At 46.1% G+C, this 26,643-nt stretch overlaps 1 protein-coding gene across 5 annotated transcripts in view; it reads right to left on the reverse strand.

The window, feature by feature from the left end:
* Positions 1-26,643, reverse strand: part of JADE2 (jade family PHD finger 2) — a 267,094-nt gene that overhangs the window by 87,779 nt on the left and 152,672 nt on the right. For all 5 annotated transcript variants that reach the window (XM_077326821.1, XM_077326823.1, XM_077326822.1 and 2 more), the window contains one exon: positions 22,695-22,864. In XM_077326821.1, coding sequence (XP_077182936.1) covers positions 22,695-22,864 — 170 coding nt within the window. The remainder of the gene's footprint in view (positions 1-22,694; positions 22,865-26,643) is intronic.

The following is a 26,643-nucleotide window of genomic DNA, read 5'->3' on the forward strand; positions in this document are numbered from 1 at the left end:
AGCTTTTGAACTCAGTTCAGCAACCCACAGGAACAATGATTATGGATTTCTCTCCCCCCCCCCTCCATTATTCCTTTTTTCTTCTTCCTACTGTAAGCTAAAAATGATAATGGTCAACAGGGTGCCTTCATGTGAAAACTGTGCAACTCATTAGATGTTTCAACATTTCTTAATCATGAGCTATTGTGTTTCTGACCCTCTGCTAGCCCCTAAAAGTCTATTTTGGTGAATATACTTTGACTGAAATTTGTTAATTAACTTATTTAGAACATTTCTGTGCCACCATTTCAGAGTTGTGCTTGACAAGGCTTACAATTTAAAAATTGCTATAAAAAGCAATTAATGAAACAAAACATTGGTCTTACCTGAAGGTTTCTTTTCATCAGTTGGGCAAAGTCATCCACAGATGTTTAGGTCATGCCTCTGCTCACTCACGTAGGGCTATTCATATACAAATTATTTTGTGTGGCCTTAATGGGTGACCATGGGCTGGCCTTCCAAGTTTTTTTTGACAAGCTCCACCATACAGATCTGTATTTGTATTTTGCCTTGCAGTCAAAGGTGTTTTTGTTCTTGTTGGGTGGGAAGTGGATGACGTCACCTCACTGAAAAGAAGAAATCTTCAGATAAGGTCAATGTTTTGTTCTACTGCAGTGGGGGGAAGTCATCCATAGATAGTTAGCTATGCCCAAGCTATGCTTCCTAGGGTGGGAAAACAAACAGTGCATGGGCACCATCTGATATTCTGCCACTTGTTGGAGCATCCTTTTGCCAAAGGCTGCTTCCTCCAAGGTGGATTGGTCTATCTTGTAGTGTCTATGAAGGGTCAAAAAGGGATCACCATGTCACAGCTCTAGAAATTTCTCCCACCAGGTCCCTGGAGATAACAGCAGCCAATGAAGTCGCTGTTCTCATGGAATGAGCAGTCTCATACACCATGTAGATGCACTGTTTCAGCAAGAACATGATGGTGGATAGGACACTGGCCTCCCCAAATTCTGGGTACTATGGGAAATGAATAGACCATCAGACACCCTGCCCTGTTCAGGTATATATGTAGATCCCAGCACATGTTTAAGGTATGCCATTCCTTCTCCTTCCAGTCCTTTGGTTTGGTACAGAAGGTGAGCTATACCAGACTCTGGCTCCTGCAGAATACTGAGTTCCCTTAGGGGATGAAGAAAAAAATATATGAATAGTGTCATAGAATCTAGGGGTTATTGCTCCTAGGTAAGTCACCTTCCAAAACAGTTAAGCAGCGGCAGTGTCTTCAAGCTTGCAGAGAGTTCCCAGGAGGGGAAATGGTGCTTCATTGGGGAAGTCAACTGTGTCAAACTATTGATGAATCTCTTGATGTATCTGCTTGAGCTCAGACTCCTGCACCTACTGTGGCTTAGAGTCTCATTAATCGCAGTGACCTATCCTCCCAAGGTGTTCAGTCTTGAACCTCTCTTATATCATTGAACAAATCCTGAACTATTTCTGTCACCTCTGGCTCAAGGCGATTCACCTTACAGTGTACTGCCCACTACCCTGAAGTTTGCCAGGGGTGGTTCCACCTCCATTTTGTTACTCGTCTCCATGACTGCAGCATGATGTCTACAATTTCTTTAGAGGGCTCCTGTGTTTCTAGGCTCTCCTTCCCAATTTTCATGCCATCAAGCAGAGCCAATCCAGGTCTTGATAATGTACTGACCCCTGAAGCAGGAGATTCAGTCTGGTGGGTAAGTGCCAGGGTGCCTCGATTTTCAACTGCAAGCAGTCTGAAAACTGCAGGATTCAAGGCATGACAAATGCCCTTTCTTAGTTGTTGTTGTTAGGTGCGAAGTCGTGTCCGACCCATCGCAACCCCATGGACAATGATCCTCCAGGCCTTCCTGTCCTCTACCATTCCCTGGAGTCCATTTAAGTTTGCACCGATTGCTTCAGTGACTCCATCCAGCCACCTCATTCTCTGTCGTCCCCTTCTTCTTTTGCCCTCAATCTCTCCCAGCATTCGACTCTTCTCCAAGAAGTCCTTCCTTCTCATGAGGTGGCCAAAGTATTTGAGTTTCATTTTCAGGATCTGGCCTTCTAAGGAGCAGTCCGGGCTGATCTCCTCTAGGACTAACCGGTTTGTTCGCCTTGCAGTCCAAGGGACTCGCAAGAGTCTTCTTCAGCACCAGAGTTCAAAAGCCTCAATTCTTTGATGCTCGGCCTTCCTTATGGTCCAACTTTCACAGCCATACATTGCAACGGGAATACCATAGCCTTGACTAAACACACTTTTGTTGGCAGGGTGATGTCTCTGCTTTTTAGGATGCTGTCTAGATTTGCCATAGCTTTCTTCCCCAGGAGCAAGCGTCTTTTAATTTCTTTGCTGCAGTCCCCATCTGCAGTGATCTTGGAGCCCAGGAAAATAAAATCTGTCACTATCTCCATTTCTTTCCCATCTATTTGCCAGGAATTGAGAGGGCCGGGTGCCATGATCTTTGTTTTCTTGATTTTGTGTTTCAAGCCAACATTTGCACTCTCCTCCTTCACCCGCATCAACAGGCTCTTTAGTTCCTCTTCATTTTCTGCCATTAGAGTGGTATCATCTGCATATCTGAGGTTGTTGATATTTCTTCCTGCAATCTTGATCCCAATTTGTGATGCCTCTAACCCTGCCTTTCTCATGATGTGCTCCGCATATAAGTTAAATAGGCAAGGCGACAGTATACCGCCTTGCTGAACTCCTTTCTCAATTTTGAACCAATCAGTGATTCCATGCTTAGTTCTCACTGTTGCTTCTTGACCTCCATATAGGTTTCTCAAGAGACAAATAAGATGCTCTGGTATTCCCATCTCTTTAAGAACTTGCCACAATTTGTTGTGCTGCACACAATCAAAGTCTTTCTTGGTATATCCTGCTTATCATATGGCTGATGAGCAGGACTGGCTTTTAATTGTCAGTGATGGGTCATGGTGTCTTCCCGAACTACTAGTAGGTCATGGAATCTTTATGTGGCACTCTGATCCTTGTGATTGTCCACTGATGTCATCTGATCCAAGGATTGGTGGCCAAAATGAGTCGCCATTTGGTGCAAAATCTCTTGATTGAGACTCCATTCCCTAGGTTCAGGTCCTGCCTGCCTAGCCAATCCACCTCTATGCTGGTGAGCCTTCTGAAGTGTTCTGCCTTGAGGTCCGCAAGGTTTGATTTCACCCACAGCAGCAACTTCATTGCCTTGACAAACAACTCCTGTGATCTTGTTCTGCCCTGTTGATTGACATGGGTCTTGGTAGACATGTGTTGGTACATATGAGAATATGACAGCTCTGCAGGTGATGCTGAAAAGCCACGGGGGTCTCAAGTTGCTCTTTAAGCCAGCTTCAGTTGTGCTTGGCTTTGGTTGAAGTTCACCATCCCTGCACAGTGCGGCCTCCGCTGTGTGCCCCCCAGCCACTCTTGCTGCAGATTGTTGTGATTATCTTCTGGAGATGTAAAAGGGACAACATCCCCATTCAGACACAAGTGAGAAAACCCATCAGCCTGAGTTAGTGGTTGTCCAGCTCGCCTGGAATATTGCCGGCAACAGCTGATCTGGTAGTCAGACAGCCATCTTCTTTGTGTGAACCCCTCTTTCCTGGCAGTAATTGGGGTGCTGATACTGGGCAGCTCTGGATCTGAAGTAAAACTGGTTGGTGCTTCTGTAGTCTCCCATGACCCTTCCAACTGCTGGCCTAGGGAGGTGAACGGAATGCTATCTCCATCTGGCGTCCCTGGCTCTGCTGGCTGATGATGAAGGCATGGGCTTCCTTTTGCCCTTTGTCTTGACTTGGACCGTATCCAGTTTAGACTTGTCAAAGGGTAGTTGGTGGCCTGAGAATTTCTCTGTTGCCTGGGTGGTTTTGGAAGATGTGTCCACCTTCCAGAGTTTCAACCAAACATTGTGTCTGTTGGTGACACAATGCACTCTGTCCCCAAATATATAATGTCTTGTCTGGTGTTGGCGAAGAATTACACTGTGTGCTTGATCTTGAGGTGTGTCACACTCTGCATGTGGCTGTCAGAGTTGGGGCACTTAAACAATCCATCTGCTTAAACCACAGTCACCTTGGCAAAGGTGGGGATGGCTGCCCCTGGGTAAATCACCAGAGGGGGCACTTCATGCAGCCTCTTAGGTGCCATATAATTCTATCCATCCCATCTTTGAGGCACTGTCATGAGCCTTGGGCTCTTGAATGCAACCACTGGGGTGTGGAACAGGAGCACTTTCAGATTCTCCAGGATCCTCCTAGGTAAACAATAAATATTCATTGTCAGGGGTGCTAGGGAGGTGCTATCCACCCAACATATCCTGTTCAGATCTCATTGCCTGCTTGTAGTGATAGTTTTGAAGTTGTGAAGGATCTCAAAGCATACTTTCATCCAAATCCTTTATGTCCAGCAATTCCAAATCCTCTGAAAGGTCAGCAGAAGCCAGGTACTTTGTAGTAGCTAGGATCTAGCCCAGTAATCATTGGGAAAGCTCCATGTGGAACAACCTGGCAGAGATTTCCTGTGGTTGGGTTTTGCCCTCATACCACCCGCCATCCACTGTGTCTGAAGTCAGATCTTATGAGAGTGCTGTTGAAGCTGAGGCCCCAGACTCTGACTCCTGACACAATGGATTGGCTAGGGACTGGAATTATTTGGGGGGGGGGGCATGGGTTCTGAACTAATTCTAGGACACCTTTTTCAGGTTTTACACCGTGAAGCTTCCTTCTTGGTGGTCTAGGGATGGGGGAGTCGAATCATTTCCCGCCCAAATGTGGTTTTGTCTTCCGGCTCCTAGTTTTGAGATGGATTTTCTGTAAACGTAAATTCAGTGTAGTAAATTGGGTTAAGCTCAGGGTCAGGTTATTCCCTGGAGCTTCATTTTTCTTTCATTTGGGCTGTGATGGAGAGGGAAAGAGTATTTTCCTGTTCTTTCATTTGGTTGTTAAAAAAAATGTTTGATTATGGGGAGAGGAAGTTTTTTCTTCAGTGGTACTTCTCCAAGACGGGGCTGAGGTCCAAGGGAAGAGCACCTTCCCCTACAGGAATTGTGAAAGTTGTGGCCCTGCCTGCAAGAGAAGGAGCTTCAATCCCAAGAGTACAGCGGAAGCTTCACGGTAAGTGAACAAATCTTCCATTTACACACAGTGTGTCTCTGCACCGGTCTAACCACCTCTGAAACAAAATTTATATGCGTGACCAAATGCAGCTGCTATGGAAAATATTATACAAACTGTTAGGGAGAAGAGGCAAGAACAAGATGTTGTTGGATGTTTTACAAGCAGCAGAGTTTTCAAAATGGGAATGCCCTATGGCGTTCCTTGGCTCTTTTTCATGTCCAATTTACTGGATTAAATTATTCCATGTTGTTTATACTCTTCCATCGAAGAGCTACAAAATGCATTCCACAGAGTAGCACCAAGCGGTCTGAAGAACCATTTTGAGTTCTGAGAAGTTAAGCACTTGAGAGTTGTCATTCACCACTAGGAAGATGCCTTGGGTCTGATCCCAATCAAACACCTTGCCAAGCGGTGCAATGGGATAAGATCTCGTATGATTATCCCTGCCGCTTAGATACAATTTGGATTATAGGCGTTGTAATCAGAATGTTCAAAGCACAGGCCTCTCTCTGCTACCTTTCAGGATCCTAAAATGAGTTTTGAGTTTGCAGAATGTGAAATACAGGCTACTGATTACCTTAACCTTAACTTGATTGTAAGGTCAATGGAGGATACAAGACTGTTCGTTATGTGCTTTAAAAATAACAGAGTGACTGTTAAAAAGACTTAAGTAAGAGCAGTATACTAAGCTGTATTTCAAGCAGTTCATCTATATTCATGGAGGCCAGCACTTACTTTTATGGCTGGGTTCTATATGAATAACTGGAAACTTTTACAGTTTCAATACAAGAACGTCTGCCCCTCCATGCCTGTTCCTCGTTAGGAGAAGGAAAAGCCTAACTCTGTCGGCAGTGTAGCTGTTATTGTCAATACAACTGATCAGAAAATCCCCTGCTCATAAACATAGCTTTCCACCCAAAGGCTCAATCTAATAAAAATATTTATTTCTTCCTGAGGGATTAATAAACCGATTAGTCCTTACTGCATTAAAGTGTTGATGTTAGGTATGCTGGCTATCGTTAATGACACCTGGACCATAGTTCAGTCCAAGATAAGGTCTACCAAAAAATGCATGTGCAGAGTGGTGCACAAGTTATAACTACGAAGTGCTATCAAAATCTTTTCATTTTTCATATCTCCTACTTCCTCTCAATCCCACCCACCCTTGAAGCCAGTCTCTCCACAAGCCAGCAAACAGCCACTGCCCCAACAAAAGGTCCATAAGAACATCAAAAGACTAGGTGCAAATCCAGTAGCTCAACTGCTCTGATGACACAAAAGGGTTCACATGTTTTTAACTAGGTAGCCTGAACAAGTCATGGCTTACAATCTTTCTTTGAAAACAAATGGACACAATTGCTCCAAGCTTTAAAATCTAATTATCTCAAGATTTTTTGGTAAGCGATTTCTGGTTGTTTAGGTCCTGACTGGCCCACCACCAACATTCCACCATAAATGTGGACTGATCACTACTATGCCATATTCAATGTCCCAAATTCAGTTTCAATTAAGAACGGAGACACCGTGCCTTCTAATATTCCCGACTGGCCCCCAGTGAGCCCAAATGAAATTCTTTAAAAAATATATATATATTATTTATTTTTATTGTATATAAAGCGCTTACAAAAAGATGAAAGGGAAAAAAAACAACCAGCAAGCAAAATAACAGTTGATACATGTGAGAGTATGGTCTGTTATTATCTTAAAAAGTACATATTCGGTTCCCATCGCGTATTAGTCCTAACCTAAAAGTTACTGCTGTCTTTCTTAGCAAAGTAATTGTTGATACATATGAGAATATAATCTGTTATTATCTTAAGTAATATATAGTCAGTTCCCATCGTATGTTAGCCCTATCCTAAAAGTTGCTGCTGTCTTTCCTAAGAAAGACCAGGTAATTGATCCACTGTTCATTACGTTCTTCGGGTGGTCGCAAAAAATGGAATTGTGCTCTTTTCCATGATGTATTTGCTGGCAGGTTTTGAAATATTTGTGCTTCTTGTGCTGATTTGTGCTGATTCACCAAACTCAGCAGCGTCGCCTGAAGCTTTTTGTGTAGAGTATTCCTTGCAGCCTTACTGTCAGAGCCCACAAAGATGTCTCTTGGTTGCTTCTTGCATGCGGTTGCCTTTGAGTAGACTCTGTATACTTTGTCAATCCGAATCTCTACCTCCTCTATGTAGTCTTCCAGGCTATCGATGATTTCCTTCCTTAGGTCTGTTTTCCCAAATTCTTCCGAGACGCCTTTGATTTTTACGTTCCTAACTTTAGATTCTACTTCCAGAGCTTCAGGTTTATCTTCTGCCACTCTCTCTTGCTCCTGTTGATTAACTTCTTCAGACATTGAATTCTCGTTTGGTGTGTTGCCAGCTTTGTGTTTTCATCAGCTGTTTTTTTCAAACTGTCGATTCTGTCTGAGAGCTCTTTCTTGGTATCTTGTATTTCCTTTTCAACCTTTTTGACTACTTTCAGTATCTCTGAGTTGTCTTTGTATAACAAATGAAACATCTGTGCATTAGTTAAATTTTCCATTGCCGTAAACAGTCACAGATCACAGACAGGGCATCTCGCGAGAGTTCGGGCGATCAGGAATTATCAGTTAGTCGATCTCCGTATGCTGTCAAAGTCTCCCGCTGAGCTCTCCTTAACAAATTCTTAATCTCTTTCTTTTGTTTGTTTTAACGAGTGTATTTATCTGGCTTGCCTCCTGTCTGAAGAAAGAATTCCCTTGTAAATTGGTTAGGGGGGAAGAAGGGGGGCTAGTGCCTGGCTTTAAAAAAAAGTGGAAAACAAACAGAGAACTCACAGTCTTTGCATTGTTGATTCATCAGACTTCGGCTCTTAAGCTGGAGAGAGATAATCTGGGAAAATGCAGGATTTTATGCAGCTGGTCGTTTCAAGCTTGGAAGATTGTTTACGACAAGGAAGTCATTATGGCCCCGAGCACAGGCAGCGATGATCTGGAGAACTTAGTCTCTGCGGATCTGTAGGACCCTCAGGATGCCGTTCCCGGTTCCTGGGGTGACTAACAAGCGAGATTTGCGCATCCCACTCAGGTCCGCCAGGTGCTTCTGCTCCTGGCCCTCTACTTGGCTCGAGAGCTCGTTACAGAACGGGCTAGCACGGCGCCATCTTCAGTCGTCTTCCCCAAATGAAATTCTTGAATTACTTGACGAATTAAAAGTCGGTAAATCTCCCAGACCCAATGGACTTCCAGCTGAGATTTTTTAAAAAATTCCCTTTCTAGTGGTCCCTTCCACATGCCAATTTATTTACTCTCGTAGATCACTTAGGAATAATTCCAGACACATGGCTTAATTCAATCATTATTCTAATCTTCAAAAACGCAATCCAAAACTACCTGAAAATTTTTGTCTAATGAGTTTACTTTCTGTAGATGGTAAACTTTATGCCAAACATCTTGAATGACATCTCACCTCATGGATGCATTCCTCTGTAATTATTGGTCCAGAACAAATTGGATTTTCAAAGGGAAATACACTCTGGATCACTGCCTGCTCCTGCCTTCTGTAGCTGAAAATATATGTATTTTGGAACAAAAATCTATATCTGGCATTCATGGATCTAAAAAATGCCTTTGATTCCATCCCAAGGGAGGCCCTATGGGAAAATCTGAAGTGTTCTAATATTGACCCACATTTATTATTTCTTCTTAAGAAACTTCATACTGTTATATCCTGTCAAGTTGAATATTCTACCCAGGAACTTCTGACTGCTCAACCAACTAAAGGTGTGAAGCAGGGATGCATTCTTGCTCCACATCTTTTCAATTTGTATTTATCTGATTTGGCCCAGAATTTTAATTCTACTAATGGGAATCCCCCAAAGGTTGGGGGAATACATGCAATCCCATGCAATGACACAGCCGTTCTCTCCTAATCAAGAGTGGGTCTTTTAAGATCTCTTGCCTGTTTTTATTCATACTGTCAGAGTAATTCCTCATTGATTAGCTTTCTGAAATCTAAGGTCTTGGTTTTCTTCAAGAGTTGGAACCCAAAGAAATGAGTGTTAGGGAATAGGACAATTGACCAAGTTAAAATTTTATGTTACTTAGGTATTTCATTTAATTATAATCTTAAGTGGTCAGTCCACTGCAAGCACTCTTTAAATTTAGCTATGTGCTCTTCAGCGTAAACCAAACACTTTTTCTATTTGGAAGGAAACCAATACATACCAGCAGCTATAATAATTTTTAAAGCTAAAATTTTAACCCAGCTGCTTTATAGTATTCCTATCTGGATAAAAGTTTTCAATGGCAATACAGAAGGGATCCAAGGTGACTTTTTCCACCAAATTCTTAGTGTGCCCAGATGTGTGCCTTGCATGCGTGCATGCACAAAACTGCAGCACATGCACATTTGCACCCCTGCCAGGCGCAAACACGCATGTGCGCCAGGTCCGCACATGCACATTTGTGCAGGGCTGCCATGCATGTGCAGGGCCCAGGTTGCGCTCTCCCCCCACCCCTTGGCAATGGACTGCAACCTGAAAAAGGTTGCGGACCGCTGCTCTAGACCGCTGCATCTATGGTTCTAGTTCTGCTCTCTTATTATGCATCTTGGTCAATTGTCTGTGTTTTATACTTGCTGTATGCCAATAAAGATGGTATTATTATTATTATTATTAACTAGGCAGCCAGCTTTTTCAGGAGCAGCAAAGAAACAAGTTTGCTCTGCATTCTAGAATCCATCAAGAACTCTGGGCTAAGAGAAACAGGTCTGGAGTGTACTTATGCAAATAAAGAAAGAAACAATATTGCTACCTATGAAGGGAGACTGGTAATTAGATGTGGTACCTGCTGCTCTGACTTTTGAGTCAATGCAATAAAAAGTATTTGGACGTGGCATCTGCTGCCCATAGGTCAATTGCCTGAATTCCCCTCTATGCCCTCCTTATGTGTATCGCACCAAGTACAGCAGATTGATTGAGAATGCAGCAACGAATCTGTGACCTGATTTTGTAGTAATAAAACTAAAGCTAGCTCCACACTTGACAATCCTTAATACATAGCATTGTGCTCCTTTTACAAATCAATGCCGCATTTAGGGTAAAAGAGGCTTTTTAAGCAAGCTGCATCTACTCAACCTACTTGATGGCTTCCTGTAGTAGAAAACCATGCAGACACTGACTATAAATCTGCTTAATTTGTGCCCCAGTTATTTTATTGCCATCAAGCACACCACACAGGGTTTTCTCTTCTTCAGCAATGCTGTGTTTTATTTGCACATCTTTTGGCCTAAAGGTTTTTTTAATTAGTTGTCCATTCATGAGCCTTTCTCCCCTAAGTTCTAGGGCAGGTGTTTGTGCTTTCAGAGTCTGGACTCAATGGCTTAAATCCACACCTTTATCTGGTAGCCCATTTCCTTATACCCATTTGCTTTTGCAGTATATCACAGAGGAGGAAGGCAATAATACAGTCTTTAATGCTTAATTAATCTGATGCGTTTATCATCAGAAATTAATGTTCTTGTGAACATTAATTTCTCTAGAACTGTTTTATATAGCTAATTCATCCCAGGGTGATGATTAATGGCATAATCTGCTTCCAACTACATTCAATAACCAATTAACGCTATTAAAATGGACTAGATCTTGAAAAGCCTTACCCTTTCAATATACAGGTCAAATGCCAACGTACTGGTAGTAGGGCTGCTTGGGAAATGTTGAAGGGGAAAAAATGTGGCTTGATCCTATTCCATCACATGTGCAGCATCGCTGAGATGGCGTCATCTTGATGGCGACTGGCATGGCACCATCTGTGAGTCTAGCAGAAGGGTTGCCATCTCTCCAGCCAGAGGATTGTGCTACGTTATCCATTTCACTACACTTAGAGTTCGCTTTTCTCAAAAAGACTCAAGTGTATTGTGAAAAACTGGCAACCATAGTAGGAGGGCGAAGTTCGACAGTTCCATCCTGTTCACCCGCTTGTATCAGGAACTTCCATTTCCAACACTGTCTAGTCCTCAGACCTTTAATCAGGATCCCTGGAAAAGATCCTGCTCCATTAATATTCCTCCTGGCAAAGACTAAGATTCAAATTAGCACCCTCAACTTAAAAAATCTCTATTCACATTGATCCAATACAGGCTTGCTAAAATTTCCTGCTGAAAATCCCACCTCAGTGAGGTAAGCAAGGCTTCCTGCAAAAGACCTTTTCTCTGCCCTGAAATGCCCTCTCTATTCCTTATTTTGAAATATTCTAAGGATCTGGGAATCTTCATTCCCTCTATTCCCCTTTCTGTTTCCTTGTGAAAAGGGAAACATTTTTATTCAAGACTAATGCCTTAAAGCTAAAGTCAGGATCTAACCCAAAGGTACATTTTTGCTAATACCATTCCTTTATGGCAGGGGTCATCAACCACCGGTCCGTGGCTCGGTGCCAGGCTGCAAAGGCCACGTTACCGGGCCACCGGCCGCGCCTGCTTCCCCCCGCCTGCAGTGAGAAGGAAGGAAAGAGGCAGGTGCAGCCGCTGGCATGCCGGTGACGCAAACGCGCATGTGCCATTCATGTGCCTTAACGCCCCCTGGTGGCGAAAAAGTGCATGCGCAGCAACTGCGTGTATGTGCGTTAGTGCCACCTGGTGGCGAAACCACACATGTGCGGCAACTGCACGTGCTCGTTTTTGCAGCACCCAGTCCGTCGGCTCTCCCCTCACCCCGGAGGCGGTCCCTGACCCGAGAAAGGTTGGGGACCACTACTTTACGGTACTAAAGAAGCTCCCTGTTCACACACGATATACCTTCCTGCCTGGTCCTCTTCTCCTCTGGATCTCTGCCTGGAATACTGCTTTGGACTCTGCCAGTGGGTACTCCAACTGTGCTTGTACTCTTACCATGTGGATTTATTGGCTGCCCAAATACTTTAGACTCCGTCCAAGATTCAAACCAGTGTTTGAAGCCTGCTCAGATAAGCTCCTTCTTCAGCTACCTGTCTACCTTTTTAGCCCCTTGCCTCCTCCTTCACATGGGCTTTTTAGTATTTGAAATAATTGCTGTAGGCCTGATGTTATTGCAACTGTATTCCCCTCAATGAAACAACCTCTGATTTCACCACATTCAGGGTCTCTACTAAATTTGTATTAAAGGCCTCTTCATTTTATAAAATGACTCTTCAATTGCCACTTGTGTTGGTTGTGGGCTTGAGTCCATGCTCAGGTAGACATAATTCTTAAGCAAGTAATATCTGGGAATTAAACAGCAGAAAGAAACATACTCTTCCTAACATTTAGGCCACCCTGGTGTGACTTTGTGCTGAACTGGAAAGCAGGGCTCCATTCACACAGGGTACAGCCTTTAATACAGAAAACGGACTAGAGGTCCCTTGGCTGTCTTTGGAGAGAAGACTGAGTAACTTCAGACGACTCACACTAAAGTGGACAGGATGGTAATGGCAGCGAAGTCAACCACATGCCCTCTAGACCCATGCTCACTGTGGCTGCTAAAGACAGCCGATATAAGAATAGTATCCTTCCTCTGGGAAATAATTAACCACTCCCTCCCAATGGGAGAATTTCCGGAAGGGCTAAAAAAGGCAATGGTTAGCCTGTTGCTTAAGAAACCATCTTTGGACCCACGAGAGCCCAATAACTATTGTCCTGTTTCACAATTAGTGTTTCTGGGAAAGATACTTGAAAGGGCTGTTGCGGACCAATTCTCAACATTCCTGGAAGAAGACTCAGTCTTTAACTATACCAGTCAGGTTTCTGGCCTGGCCATGGGGTCGAAACTGCACTAGTTACCCTCACGGGGTGGGCAAGCACTGCTTCTGTTATAATTCAACACAACTGACTACAAGCTTCTAGCTCACCACCTCATCAATGCCAGGATATGGGGGACAACCCTTCAACAGCTGATCTCCTTTCCCTGGGATTGCAGACAAAGGAGTAGGAGAGAGATCATCAAGCTGCCACCAGCTTGCATATGGAGTCCCTCAAGAAGCAGTCCTCTCTCCAATCCTATTTAACATCTTCATACGCACTATTGTTCAACTGGTGCCAAAATTTGGGCTGGGATGTCACCAATATGCTAATGACACCCAGCTCTTCCTCCTGATATATGACCACCCTGACTCTCCCCCAGAAGAATTAGCCAGCTGCCTAGAAGCAGTGACAAGATGGCTTAAACAGAGTCGTCTAAAGTCAACCAAAGATGGAGGTCCTGTGACTGGGCAGGAAGTATCCAAGCAAAGAAGCATGCCTACCCAACCTGGACTGAGTGCAGCTATCAGTGGCTCACTCTGCCAGAAACCTGGGTGTGTTCTTTGATGCCTCCCTCTCAATGGAGGCTCAGGTCATGAGAGTAGTGTGACTGGCATTCTGCTACCTTCGCCAAGCCAATCTACTAGAGCTCTACTTGGTCCCACAACACCTGCCATAGTGATCCACATGACGGTTACCTCTGAGAGCTAGCTTGGTGTAGTGGTTAAAAGTGTGGACTTCTAATCTGCTGAGCCATGTTTGATTCCGTTCTCTTCTACATGCAACCAGCTGGGTGACCTTGGGCTCACCACAGCACTGATAAAGCCGTCCTGACCAAGCAGTTATATTAGGGCTCTCTCAGCCTCACCTAGCTCACAGGGTGTATGTTGTGGGGAGAGAAAAGGGAAGGGGAATGTAAGCCATTTTGAGATTCCTTTGGGTAGAGAAAAGCAGCCTATAAGAACCAACTCTTCTTCTAGACTGGACCTTTGCAATTTTCTCTACGGAGGCCTACCCTTAACCTTGATCCAGAAACTACAGCTGGTCCAGAATGCTGCAGCCAGGGTCCTCACAGCAACACCATGGAGGTCTCACATTTGGCCCTTTCTCCAACAACTACACTGGTTACCAGTTGAATTCTGGATCAGACTTAAAGTTCTGGCAATCACCTTCAAGGCCATACATGGTCTGCGTCCAGTGTACCTGAAGGACCACCTTTTTGCTTATACTCCTCAAAAAGCTGTACATCGCCTCCAACTGGCTTGTCATCCCTGGCCCCAAGGAAGCTCGCTTGACCTCAACCAGGGCCAGAGCTTTCTCCGTACTGGCCCCCACCTAGTGGAATGAGCTCCCAGAGGAGATTAGGGCCCTAATAGAACTTGAACAATTCCACAGGGCCTGCAAAAGGTAGCTTCTCCGGCAGGCATTTGGTTGAAGTTGACCAGAATCCAACATTTTCCATTAGCCCCGGGAGACTCCCTCCCATGAAGTTAACGTTCTAAATCGACCAATCATGGGTCCATCTACATGTTGTGGTTAAGAATTTACTGTCCATACTGTTTATTATTGTTCTATTGTTATCTATGGTTACTGATTTTCCCTGTATTGTTCTTGTTCTGTTCCATGTGAACCCTGCTGAGCCTTAGGGAGAGGGCACTAAATAAATATGATAGACAGATAAAAAGATAAATAGATAAATGAATGAATAAATAAATAAGTAAATGTATCTTCTAACAACATATGTAATTTATTATATTTATTTATTCTTTAATTTATACCCCGCCAATCACAACAATGTCACCTTGTGGTGGCTTACAATATAAACATGATCAAAAATCCCCATAAAACCCATTAAAACATTAAAATGCCTAAAAATACAATATCCCCTATGCAAGCACTGGATCATTTATGACCTTTGGGGTGACGCCCTCTAGCGTTTTCATGGCAGACTCGATACGGGGAGGGGGGTTTGCCAGTGCCTTCCCCAGTCATTACTGTTTACCCCCCAGCAAGCTGGGTACTCATTTTATCAACCTCAGAAGGATGGAAGGCTGAGTCAAACTTGAGCTGGCTGCTGGGATTGAACTCCCAGCCTCATGGGCAGAGCTTCAGACTGCATGTCTGCTGACTGGGAAGAAAAGCGCCTGATCTTCTCCCACCCCAATTGCAAACTGCATTTTTGGTACCGGGACCAACCAGACGCGCCCCCAGTTGCTGTGGTGGGAACGGTCGTCCCATGGTCCGAGAGCTCCGCAATCCTCAACCCTTGGCTCCGAGCATTGGGCCTCTACCACGAACAAGACAAGGGGATCCCTGCCTGCTACCGCGACCTCGCTGAAGCATTTTCGGAGGAGGAATGCAACCAACTCCCCCCTCACCGCCTGATTGACTGTGCCATCGAACTGGTCCCCGGGGCAAAGCTCCCGAAAGCAAAACTCTGCAACATGAGCCCGGCCGAGCTCCGTGAGCTTTGCTCGATCGTGGACAAGAACTTGACCCGCGGATTTATCCGCCCAGCAACCTCCTCCATGGCAGCCCCCGTTCTGTTCGCCAAAAAGAAGGACGTCTCCCTTCGGCTCTGCACCGACTACCGGGCCATCAATGCAGTCTCCCAAGTCAATGCCTACCCCCTCCCCCTCATCAAGGACTTACTCAGTCGCCTGGGGGAGGGGCGCATCTTTACCAAACTGGACTTGCGGGATGCCTACTTTCGGGTTCGCATCGCCGAGGGCGACGAATGGAAAACGGCGTTCAACACCCCCCTGGGACAATTCGAGTACCGCATCATGCCGTTCGGTTTAAGCGGCTTTCCGGGCATTTTCATGAATGTAATTAACGAAGTTTTGCATGACCTGTTGTACCGGGGGGGGGGGTTTACCTTGATGACGTGTTAATTTACTCCAAGGGGGAGGAGGAGCACACGGCCTTGGTGCGGAAGGTTCTCCGCCGCCTGGCCGACCACAAGCTCTACGCCAAACTTCCCAAATGTGAGTTCCATAAAACCCAGGTGGATTTCTTGGGCTATCGGATTTCCGGGGAGGGGATTGGGATGGACGAGGCAAAGGTCCAGGCAGTCTTAGACTGGGAGGTCCCCCGTACCCGCCGCCAGCTCCAGTCCTTCCTCGGGTTCACCAATTTTTACCGTGACTTCCTCCCCAGGTTCTCCAAAGTGGCCCTGCCCCTGACCGATCTCCTCAAAACCAAGGGGAAGGGTGCCCGGGACGGGAGACCAGGGCCCCACTACCGTGGACCCCGGACTACTCGCATGCCTTTGAGCACCTCAAAAGGCTTTTCACCTCCGAACCCATCCTCGCCCACCCCAAGACCGACAAGCCCTTCATGGTGCAAGTCGATGCCTCGAACGAAGCCATCGGGGGGGGGGGGTCCTCCTGCAAAGGGGAAAAACAGGGCAACTGTGCCCATGCGCCTACCTCTCCCCTAAATTCTCCCCAGCTAAGAAAAACTGGGCGATATGGGAGAAGGAGGCGGCAGCTGTAAAGGCCGCCCTCACCACTTGGCGCCACTTCTTGGAAGGGTCCAAAATACCGTTCGAGGTCTGGACCGATCACAAAAACCTGGAGGCTCTGCGTAGACCGCGCACCCTCAACGCCAAGCAGATCCGGTGGGCTGACTTCTTCTCCAGGTTCGATTTCACCCTGGTACACATTCCCGGGCGGAAGAACTTCATGGCCAACGCTCTATCCCGCATGCACCCGGGGGAGGGAAAGACCCCCTGGATCGATACCGTTTTCACCCCGAAACAATTGGGCCTCTTAGTGCAGACCTGCAGCCAGTCCCGAGCAAAGGGGGGTGGGACCCGGCCATCCGGCCGTCACCCACGCCGGCTTCGCTCACGGTGCCTCTGTCCGAGTTCCGGGCGGCCCTCGGCCCCAATCCTCAACTGGCTGACCTCCGCTCGCAATTGCGCGCCCATGAGGGGGTCTGGTATAGGGGGGTCCGTTTGTACGTCCCCGCATCCCTCCGCAAGCAGGTCCTCGAGCTCTGCCACAACAGCAAGGCGGCGGGGCACTTTGGCTTCCTGAAAACTTGGGTCTTCTTCGCCATCAATTCTGGTGGCCCAAGGCGCGCCGTGATGTGGGCAAATACGTGGCGGGATGCCCCGTTTGTTTGTCCCACAAACGTGGGGTGGGAAAGCCTCAGGGTTTATTGAAGCCCCTGGAGGTGCCCAAATGCCCCTGGTAGATTATCTCCATGGATTTCATCACAGACTTGCCCCTTAGCCAGGGGAAGACAGTGATCTGGGTCATAGTCGACCAATTCTCGAAACAGGCCCACTTCGTGCACTGCCCGGGATTGCCCACGGCACAACGCCTGGCTGAAATGTTCGTGACCCACATCATGAGACTCCACGGGTTCCCCCGCATAATAATCAGCGACCGCAGGGCCCAGTTCGTTACCAAATTCTGGGGGGCCCTGATGAGCCTGGCAGGGGTGTCCCGGGGTTTTAGCTCCGCTTACCATCCCGCCACAAACGGGCAGACCGAAAGGGTGAACCAGGTGCTGGAGCAGTATCTCCGCTGCTTTTTGAACTATCACCAAGACGATTGGGTCTCCCTCCTGCCCCTGGCCAAGTATGCCTACAACAACGCCCCGCACTCCAGCACTGGAAAGTCCCCGTTCGAAGTAGTGCACGGCTATGCCTCCCCCCCGTTCCCCACACTGGTGAATCCTCCGGGAGACGACACCTCCGTCCCTCCGGGAGTTGACGAATGGGCCGCCAGGGTCCGTGAAGCCTGGGGGGAGGTAACCGAATCCTTGGGGAAGGCAAAAGCCGACTTCAAGAAGTGGGCAGACCGTAAGCGGCAGAAACCCCGTCTATGCAGTGGGGGATGAGGTGTACATTTCCACCAAACACCTGAAGAATAGACGGCCCTGCAAGAAGCTGAGCTATCAGTACGTGGGTCCTTTTAAGGTTGTGGCCGTACTGAACGAGGTCGCCATAAGGGTGGACCTCCCCAAGACCTACCGTAAGGTTCACACCGTGTCCCACATCAGCCTGGTAAAACGGGCGCCTCCGCCCAACCCTTGGCAACCCCAGTCTAACCCTCCTCCGCCTGTCATGGTTGGCGAAGAGACCCACTATGAGCTGTCTGATATTGTGGACTCCCACTTTTTCCGTAAGCAGCTTCAGTACTTGGTGTCCTGGAAAGGTTTCCCTGATTCCGATAACGAATAGGTTAAAGCTGAGGATGTCGCCGCCCCCCTCCTTCTCCGGAAGTTTCACTCTCGCTTCCCCGACAAGCCTCGCCCTGCTCCGATCGCCGCAGGTGTGTAGGGGGGGGAGGGGCCTTGAAGGGAGGCGAGTGTCATGAACCCCGATTCATGCCATCCCGACTCCATCCGTCTCTGCATATTCTCACACCTCTATGCTTCCCCCGGCCGCATCTGGCCAAGGCCGTAAAGCAATAAACCTGTCCTTTGAGAACTCCACTCCCTTCCTTTCCCAGCGGGAGAGGACTCCGTCCGAATGTATCAATCTTACTGTAAGTGTCCTTGCGGAGACAGCCCAAAGTCTCAACAATGTGCCAACCGCTTGATAAGGTCCATGGCCATCTGGCCGCCTGAGAACCGACTTGTTTTCACCACCTTTTGCTCTCCCGCCGAAAAGTCTTCTGCCCCCCGCCCCTACCTGGTGCACCCTATAACTACCCCTCTTGTTCCCCCTGTACTTTGTTATTATCAAGATCTTTGCTTAGGAAGATCTTGGCCTGCTTAAGCGTACTGTGGACTTTGCCAAATAAAGCTACTTTTGGAATTTGCAACCAGCTGTTGGATTTCGAATGCGCTTTCACCAGAGGGTCCACAGGCTGGGCTCAGCCTGATTCCTGACACTGCCTTACCACTCTGTGCCACAAGAGGCTCAATATCCCTATGGCGGTATAATTGTAATGGCCCAGAAACCCAACTCAGCTGTTCCAGCCTAGCCAATAGCATGGCCTTCTGGTGTAACACCAATATAAACCTGCTGGTTTGCCATAGGGCAGTATAGGGCAGGACCCACTTATCTTAATCCTTTACCGCTGGCCTCAACGCCTGGTGGAAGAGCTCTGTCTTTCAGGCCCTGCGGAACCTGGATAGTTCCATCAGGGCCCTTAGCTCTTCCAGGAGCTCATTCCACCAAGTTGGGTCCAGAGCCAAAAAGGCTCGGGCCCTGGTCGAGGCCAAGTGGATGTCCTGAGGGGCTGGGACCACCAGCAAATTCATACCTGCAGAGCGAAGGGCCCTGCGGGGGGAACAGGCAGAAAGCGGTTCCTCAGATAGGCAGGATCCAGGCTGCGTATAGCCTTAAAATTCAAAAACAAGATCTTGAACTTGATCTCGAAGCAAACCAGTAACCAATGCAGCTGCCTCATCACTGGCTGAATATGGGCCCTCCAAAATACAGCCTCATTTTGTACCAGTTAAAATTTCCGGGTCAACGCCAAGGGCAGGCCTGCGTAGAGTGAGTTACAGTAGTCTAATTTGGAAGTGACCATTGTATGGATCACTGTGGCCAAGTGTTCTGAGGATAGGTAGGGTGCTAGTAGCTATACTTGGCGCAGATGGAAGAACATTGTTTGTGCTACTCTTGTGATCTGAGCCTCCATAGAAAGGGAGGCATCAAAGATCACCCCCAAATTCCTGGCAGCTGGTGCAGTTGTTAACTGCACACCGTCCAGGCATGGGAGGCACTCTTCCTGATCCTGCCCTCTTCTACCCAACCTAAGGACTTCTGTCTTGGAGGGGGGGGGGGTTGAGTTTCAGACGAGTCTGCCTGAGCCATCCAGCCACTGCTTCCAAACAACTGGCAAATATTTCCGGGGGAGAGTCTGGCTGGACGTCCATTAGGAGGTAGAGCTGGGTGTCATCCACATATTGGTGACAACCCAGCCCAAAGCCCAGGACCAGCTGGGCCAGAGGGCCCATATAGATGTTGAAAAGTGTGGGGGAGGGTAATGCCCCCTGTGACACTCCACATGGAAGCACCAAAGGGGTCAACAGCTCCTCTCCCACAGCGACCCTCTGTGTCCGGTTTGGGAGAAAGGAGACCAGCCATTTCAGTGCAGTCCCCCTAATCCTAGCACCGGTGAGGAGGTGGGCCAACAGCTCATGATCAACCACATCAAATGCAGACTACAGATCGAGAAGTACGAGGATGGCTGAAACATCCCAGTCCAGCTGGCGCCAGATATAATCCATTAGGGTGACCAGCACAGCCTTTATCCCGTGGCCAGGACGGAAGCCCAACTGGAATGGATCTAGGGCCAAAGCTTCCTCCAAAAATTCCAGGAGCCTGTCCGCCACAGCCCGCTCCACCACCTTGCCCAGAAACGCAAGATGCAAGACTGGGCGGTAGTTGACGGGGTCCATAAGGAAGGAAATAGGAGGCAATGGTACCCTAGCTTTTTTCTGTTTACTGAAAAGTTCCTTACAAGGGGTTCTAGTGAAGTATGCAGAAACTTCCCCTCTGCTAAAGCAGCAGAACAAAGGTCTGTTTCTGATCTGGCACAGGAAGTTGGGCTGCCTCCGATTTCTACAGCAATGGGGCAGGAATGCCCTGAGCCCAGTCATACTTCTGTAGGGAAAACTACATCACTAAGGTTAAAAGGATACTTAAATGTGTTCATACTATCTTGAAGCATCTTTTGGAATTAGTTCTATTTTAGCCAATTCTTTGTGATATACATGTACTAGAAAGACAGAGAAAGAATGCTTAGTGAGAAACCAAAGGAGCAGTGTGAAAATATATAAAGATGACTTTTATCCACAAGCCTCTGTAGTCTCTCTGGTCAGTTCTAGAATAACTTTACATGGCACAGTGATTACGACATGGCATGACATCTTGTCTCAAGAAAAACATAAATGAAAACTGGTAGCCTGCCAAAAAGGGGAAAAAAAGGTCTTTCGTTGCCTATAACGTTCTCTATGTGATGGCTGCTCTGTATTTGATCCCGATTACTTCAGACCCACTTGCTTTACTATCACACGAAGCAGCAGCAGCAACCAATAAAACCATCCCACATAATTAAAATGTTTGCCACATGACAGCTTTTTACCCAGCATATTTTTCCTAGGTAGCCTATCACAGGCATGCAGTGGGGACAAGTGAGTGATGAATTAATTACACGCTTTATTTATGCTGGCTTCATTTGGACATCATGTGCTGTAATGAAATTCTAGATCAAGCACAATTCCTTGTGATGACTGTGTACTCCTCTCTTTCCTCTCCCACCTCCCTTTGGGCATGGAGCCTGTTAAACTTCAAAGTGTTAATTCCCTATGATGTCTGAATGCAGGTGCCTTGGTAAACTGGAGTTTATTTACTCCATACAAAATGTGTGAACATCACACTGAATTGGACCTTGATCAAACGGGGACATTGTGCACCAAGCTGCATGCATAAAGGCCAATGGGAGGAGCAAGGCACAAACTCTGTGCCTCACTAAGTGTGCTACTGTTTGTCACAGCATCTTAAGACAGCCACTGAGAACTTTTCTCAGGAAAGGTGGCTTTTTTAAAGCATTTTTTTTAAAGCAGGAATGCCAGTTTACTATTGGGAGACATATTCAATCACAGTTAAAATCCCATTTCTGAATGCCTATAAGATAAAGGCATTCAAAATTGTACTATGTAGAGCAATTCTGTGCAGTCAGAGGAATGAGTTAGAGGATATAAAGTATTTCTCCCCTTTCCACATTATGTTGTAAATTGTGTGCTCTTTCCCCCCAGTATTGTTATATTTTTTAAAGCACTCCTCTTCCTGCCTTTCAAGCACGTACAAGAAGAGAAACCCGGGACTGGCGAAACCAAAGCAAGGTTTAAAATAATTATGTATAGTTTGAAGGCCAGTAGTTTCTAATCAATTGAAGACAACTCTACAAAATCTTTTTTCCCCTCTCAATTCCCCCAGTGCAATTCAGCAGTAACTCTGGTTCTGCACTACTGCAGTTGTATCTTTCCTTAGTTCCTCTTTTCAGACTGCAATTCTTACTACAATATGATCATTTCTGGAATAAGTATTGACAAACAAGATACTGGAGGCACTTCCGTACAGGAATTTCCCAGAATTATTTTTCATACTGAAAGGAGAAATACAGGAATCAGCTCTGAGGAAATGATGTTATAACATGAACACATTCTCTCCATGTGCAATTTGGCATCGGCCTCTGCCCAATCTTCCCTAGAAATTGGAGGGGGGAGCAGAGGCTGGGTATGACTACTGGTGCACTGTTGTGGGGAGAGGAAAGGAAAGGCAAATGTAAGCCGCTTTGAGACTCCTTTGGGTAGACAAAAGCGTCATGGAAGAACCAACTCTTCTTCTTCTTCTTCTAATCAATACCGGTTACAACATAGCCAGCTACAAAAGCCATAAAAAGAGAAACAGGGCATCACTGTTTCTAATCAAATGCCAATGTCCCTCTTAACTCAGACTTACACAGCTTCCTAAAGGACTTGAGGGTGGGTGCCATCCTAACATTCTTGGGAAGACTATTCTACAATATAGTGGTCACCACTGTAAAAGCCAAAGACTGACTAGGTATGCAGGTGAGGGGACATGAGAGAGACAGTGGTGGGACAAGTACAGCCACATAATGGATTCACGCTGAAGGAAACAGGAGCAGGACAAGCAATTTGAACTCAACCAGGAAACAATAAGACAGTGAGTGCAAAAACATTTTAAGATGGGAGCAAAAGGTACAAAGCTACTGCTTCCACACAACAGTTATGCTGCCACATTTTGAACCACCCACCATGGCCAATGTTGTCTTCATGGACAGGTCCAAGTTATAATCAAGTCTCAAGGTGTAGTGTATGCTTACGTGTGTGCCACTCAAAGGAACCACAATCACCTACCCATTTCCTTAAGCTCCATGTTGAAGAGCTCCAGCCAGCAAGTATCTATTTCATCCAGATCGTAACGGCTTACTCGTTGGGAGTATGTCCTGGTGACTTCAAAGCGGTCAAAGCTGGACATATTGCTTGGGGAGATCTGTGGCGAAGAGTGCTCTAGAGCAGGAATGATCCTAGAAAAGAAAACAAGAAGAGATAAGAGTATCTCTGACAACTGACAACCATAGTTTCTATATCTCCAGCAGGCATTCCCAATATCTCTGTTGCACCAGGTATTAACAGAGACCCCCTACTGTAGATCTCCTGAGGAAAGTTATTGTCAGGGAGCCTTTGCAAGAGAGGATCTAGGATCACCTAAAAGCCCAGCTAATAGAAGTTTCCAGCAGTTGGAAGGTGGGGCTTAAGTTGAAGATTAACATCTGGGAAAATCTCTTCCAACATATCAACTCTTGTAACAGAAAACAGAATCTATCCTGGGCTATACTAAACAATTTCACAATAAATATAAATAAATGTTTCTTATCTCTTCTTTTATATATATATGTATATTATAACAACCATATGTATATTATAACAACCAGAACGGCCTCTAGACTGAACCATTTTCAATTGGGTTTTCCTCAGTGGTTGTTTTTCAACTTATTGTATTGTTAATGAAGTCCTTCAAAAGGATCAAGTTTTCCTCTCAGAATTTAAATTATATATATGTGGCCTTTGGCTCCCAAGTTCGGGGAGGTCTAGTCTAGGACTTCATTAATAATACAATTAGTTGAAAAACAACCACTGAGGAAAACCCAATTGAAAACGGTTCAATCTAGAGGCCGTTCTGGTTGTTATAATATACATATGGTTGTTTTATATATATATATATATATATATATAAAAGAAGAGATAAGAAACGTTTATTTATATTTATTGTGAAATTGTTTAGTATAGCCCAGGATAGGTTCTGTTTTCTGTTACAATAATTTTGAACCGTCCTTTTTTTCATGGTAAACATATCAACTCTAGCAACTGACATGCCTCAGCTACGCAATGTTCTCCCAAACCCTAAGGGATGTGACAGTATTTGGTGACATTTCTTTTGTAGTGTAGGGGGGAAAGCAACTGTCTTTAATTATTAAAAGGTAAAGGTAAAGGTATCCCCTGTGCAAGCACTGGGTCATGTCTGACCCTTGGGGTGACGCCCTCTAGCGTTTTCATGGCAGACTCAATACGGGGTGGTTTGCCAGTGCCTTCCCCGGTCATTACCGTTTACCCCCCAGCAAGCTGGGTACTCATTTTACCGACCTCGGAAGGATGGAAGGTTGAGTCAGCCTTGAGCTGGCTGCTGGGATTGAACTCCCAGCCTCATGAGCCGAGCTTTCAGACTGCATAACTGCTGCCTTACCACTCTGCACCAGTGGATTCTAATTGTAAGTTGTTTTGGAGTGAATCTCACTGAAATACATTATATTATACATTATTATACATTATATACATTATAATGAGGCATGCGTGGAGGAAGATGTTATGGACATCTGCACCCTGAAATTATATGTATGTGGTTATCTACTCAGATAAACAAAAATGTAAAGGAATAGCTGGATTACATTCTATTAGAACATATATAGCTAGTTTTGAGCAGGAAAATAAAATGTAAGCGTATTTTCACCACAAATATAAGATGGTTTAAATGTCATGATTTCTCCTAAGGGGATCACAATTTTGTGATGTTGTTAAAAGAATTCAATTAGTAAGATTCCCTTAACATGTTCATAGAGCTATAGTTCCTAAAGTTTCTTGGGAGAATGCTACAGTCAAAATGATTAAGATTTGTAGTGAAAAGAAGTCATTCCTGGTTGGAGAAGGCTCAATAATTTGAGTGCATCCACAAAAGGTCTACTGAAGGAATCATCTGTCTCTCAATTTACAGGGCAGATACGCCAGAATGGGCAAAACTGTTCAAAACAAGTGATTTTGAAGCACCTGTTCATTATGGAAGTCCAACTTAGGTCAGCTCAAAAATAGTGCTGACTTCTCATTCCTATAAAAGGGTAGGTTCCTTTGAGGTGCTGTCAAAACTGATGACACAAAATTAATGGTCTGTCTGGGAACTCCCAGCCATGACCTTCCTGGCAACCAGCAAATGCTTTTTAAAAGCCCTCTTTCTTGAGGAGAATAATGTGTACACAGGCTAAAGGCTACAGAGAGACTTAACACACAACAGAGTACTTGTAGTATTAAGAAAAAGGACTTTCTGAGTCACAAGAAAGGTTAAATGTTCAGCCGTGAGTCAAAGTTCTGAGTATTTCACCCCTGACCTTGCTGAAAAAAATCTCACTATTTAACTGATCCACATGGCAAGCAGTCTCAGGGCAGATCATTTCAATGAAACACTTGTACTTTGTCTGCACTGTGGGAGGTGCAGACCCTTTCTCTCACTCAAAGCAAGACTTTCACAGTCAAGAAGCTGATCCTCTATCTGCTAATAAGAAACAGGAAGCAATGAGAAAGGAGCCTCTTCCACCCTTGCCCCAAACTCAACCCTAGGGATTTGTTGTAGTATCAAAAAGTAACTGTAGCACAATTACAGGCACATCTCCAAGAACTGGACAGAGATGAGAGCCTGTCCAAAATATTTTGGTAAGAGGGTCAGTAAAGCCAAAGGCTGCCCTCATGTAGGCATACATATAATAATCTTTAACCGCTCCTATTAAATAAAAGGGTAAGGTTACCTGGGGAGGAGTTAGGGTGGGCCCTGTCCAGGATAAAAACTCAGAGGGCCCAATCAGGAGCCGCAAAGCGGCTCCTGATTGGGCCCTTCGAGTGTCCATCCAGGGCCAAGCAGTCAATGGGGAGGCGCGCAAAGTGCCTTCCTATTGGCCCCTCACCAGGGTGCATTCCTATTGACCCCTCACCAAAATTCCATTCACCCAGCCCAGTCTGGTTGCCAGTCTGCTCCTGACCACCGCAGGGAGAGGAGGTCAGTAGGGCTGCCAAGGGGGGTGAGAACAGAGGCTTGGACAGGCTGTGCCAGCCCTTTTCGCCCCAAGGCTGTCCTAACTGTCATGTCCAACTGCAAATTGCCTCAGAACCCTGACAGAGCTGGCAGGAGGCTGCTGAGTGCGCTCCCCTCCTCCTCCCTTCAGGCCTGCTGCGAAGGAGCCTCTGACAGGCCCTGAAAGGGGAGGGAGGCCTTTCCAAAAGCAATGCAGGGGAGCCTGAGGGGCCTTCCTTTTGAGGGGGGGGGACTATCCCCTTCTGCCAAACAGTTGACTGACAGGGAGGCCACAGAAAAGCCCCTTCTCACTTAAAATACTGCTCTGCCCGGAGGTTAGACACGCCAAACCATGTGTCTTTCTTCTTTGCAACTCTCTGCAGATTTGAGGCCACTGCACAGCATTATTCTGCAGAGGAAACTGGCTCTTTTGTCTCCTGTTTCATCTGCACAACAACCCTGTGCAGTAGGCCTCAAGTCTTTCAATTCAACAACAACATGTGTGGGAAGCTTTAAATGTTTCTTCTCTACCACAACCCTGTCCAAACCCTCTACCCCAACCCAAGCCCTTTCTGCCTGGGGAGCTGATCTTTATACTCTGCAGGTGAGCTGTTATTCCAGGAGCTCTCCAGGCCACACCTGTAGGTTGGCTACCCCTGGGTTGGAAATATTCCTGGAGGTTTGGAGGTGGAACTTCAAAATCATACAATGCCTCAGAGTCCAGCCTTCAAATGAGCCATTTTTGCCTGCAGTTGGTGGGGAGTGGTGCAGGAGTGTCCTTCCTGGCCTATGGATTATGGCCAGCCCTTACCAGCAACTGTTTGTATTCTGGGGCGCAGACAGGCAGACCAGCATCAGTCCTGTGAGTCTGGAAAGTGCAGGAAAATCTAAACAAATATTTACAGCCTGAAACTGTAAATAGAGAACAAGTAAATGTCTGGAGACACATAGTAACTGAAATAGTAACTGGCA

Source organism: Paroedura picta, chromosome 3 (assembly GCF_049243985.1).
Source record: "Paroedura picta isolate Pp20150507F chromosome 3, Ppicta_v3.0, whole genome shotgun sequence".
Lineage (NCBI taxonomy): Eukaryota > Metazoa > Chordata > Lepidosauria > Squamata > Gekkonidae > Paroedura > Paroedura picta.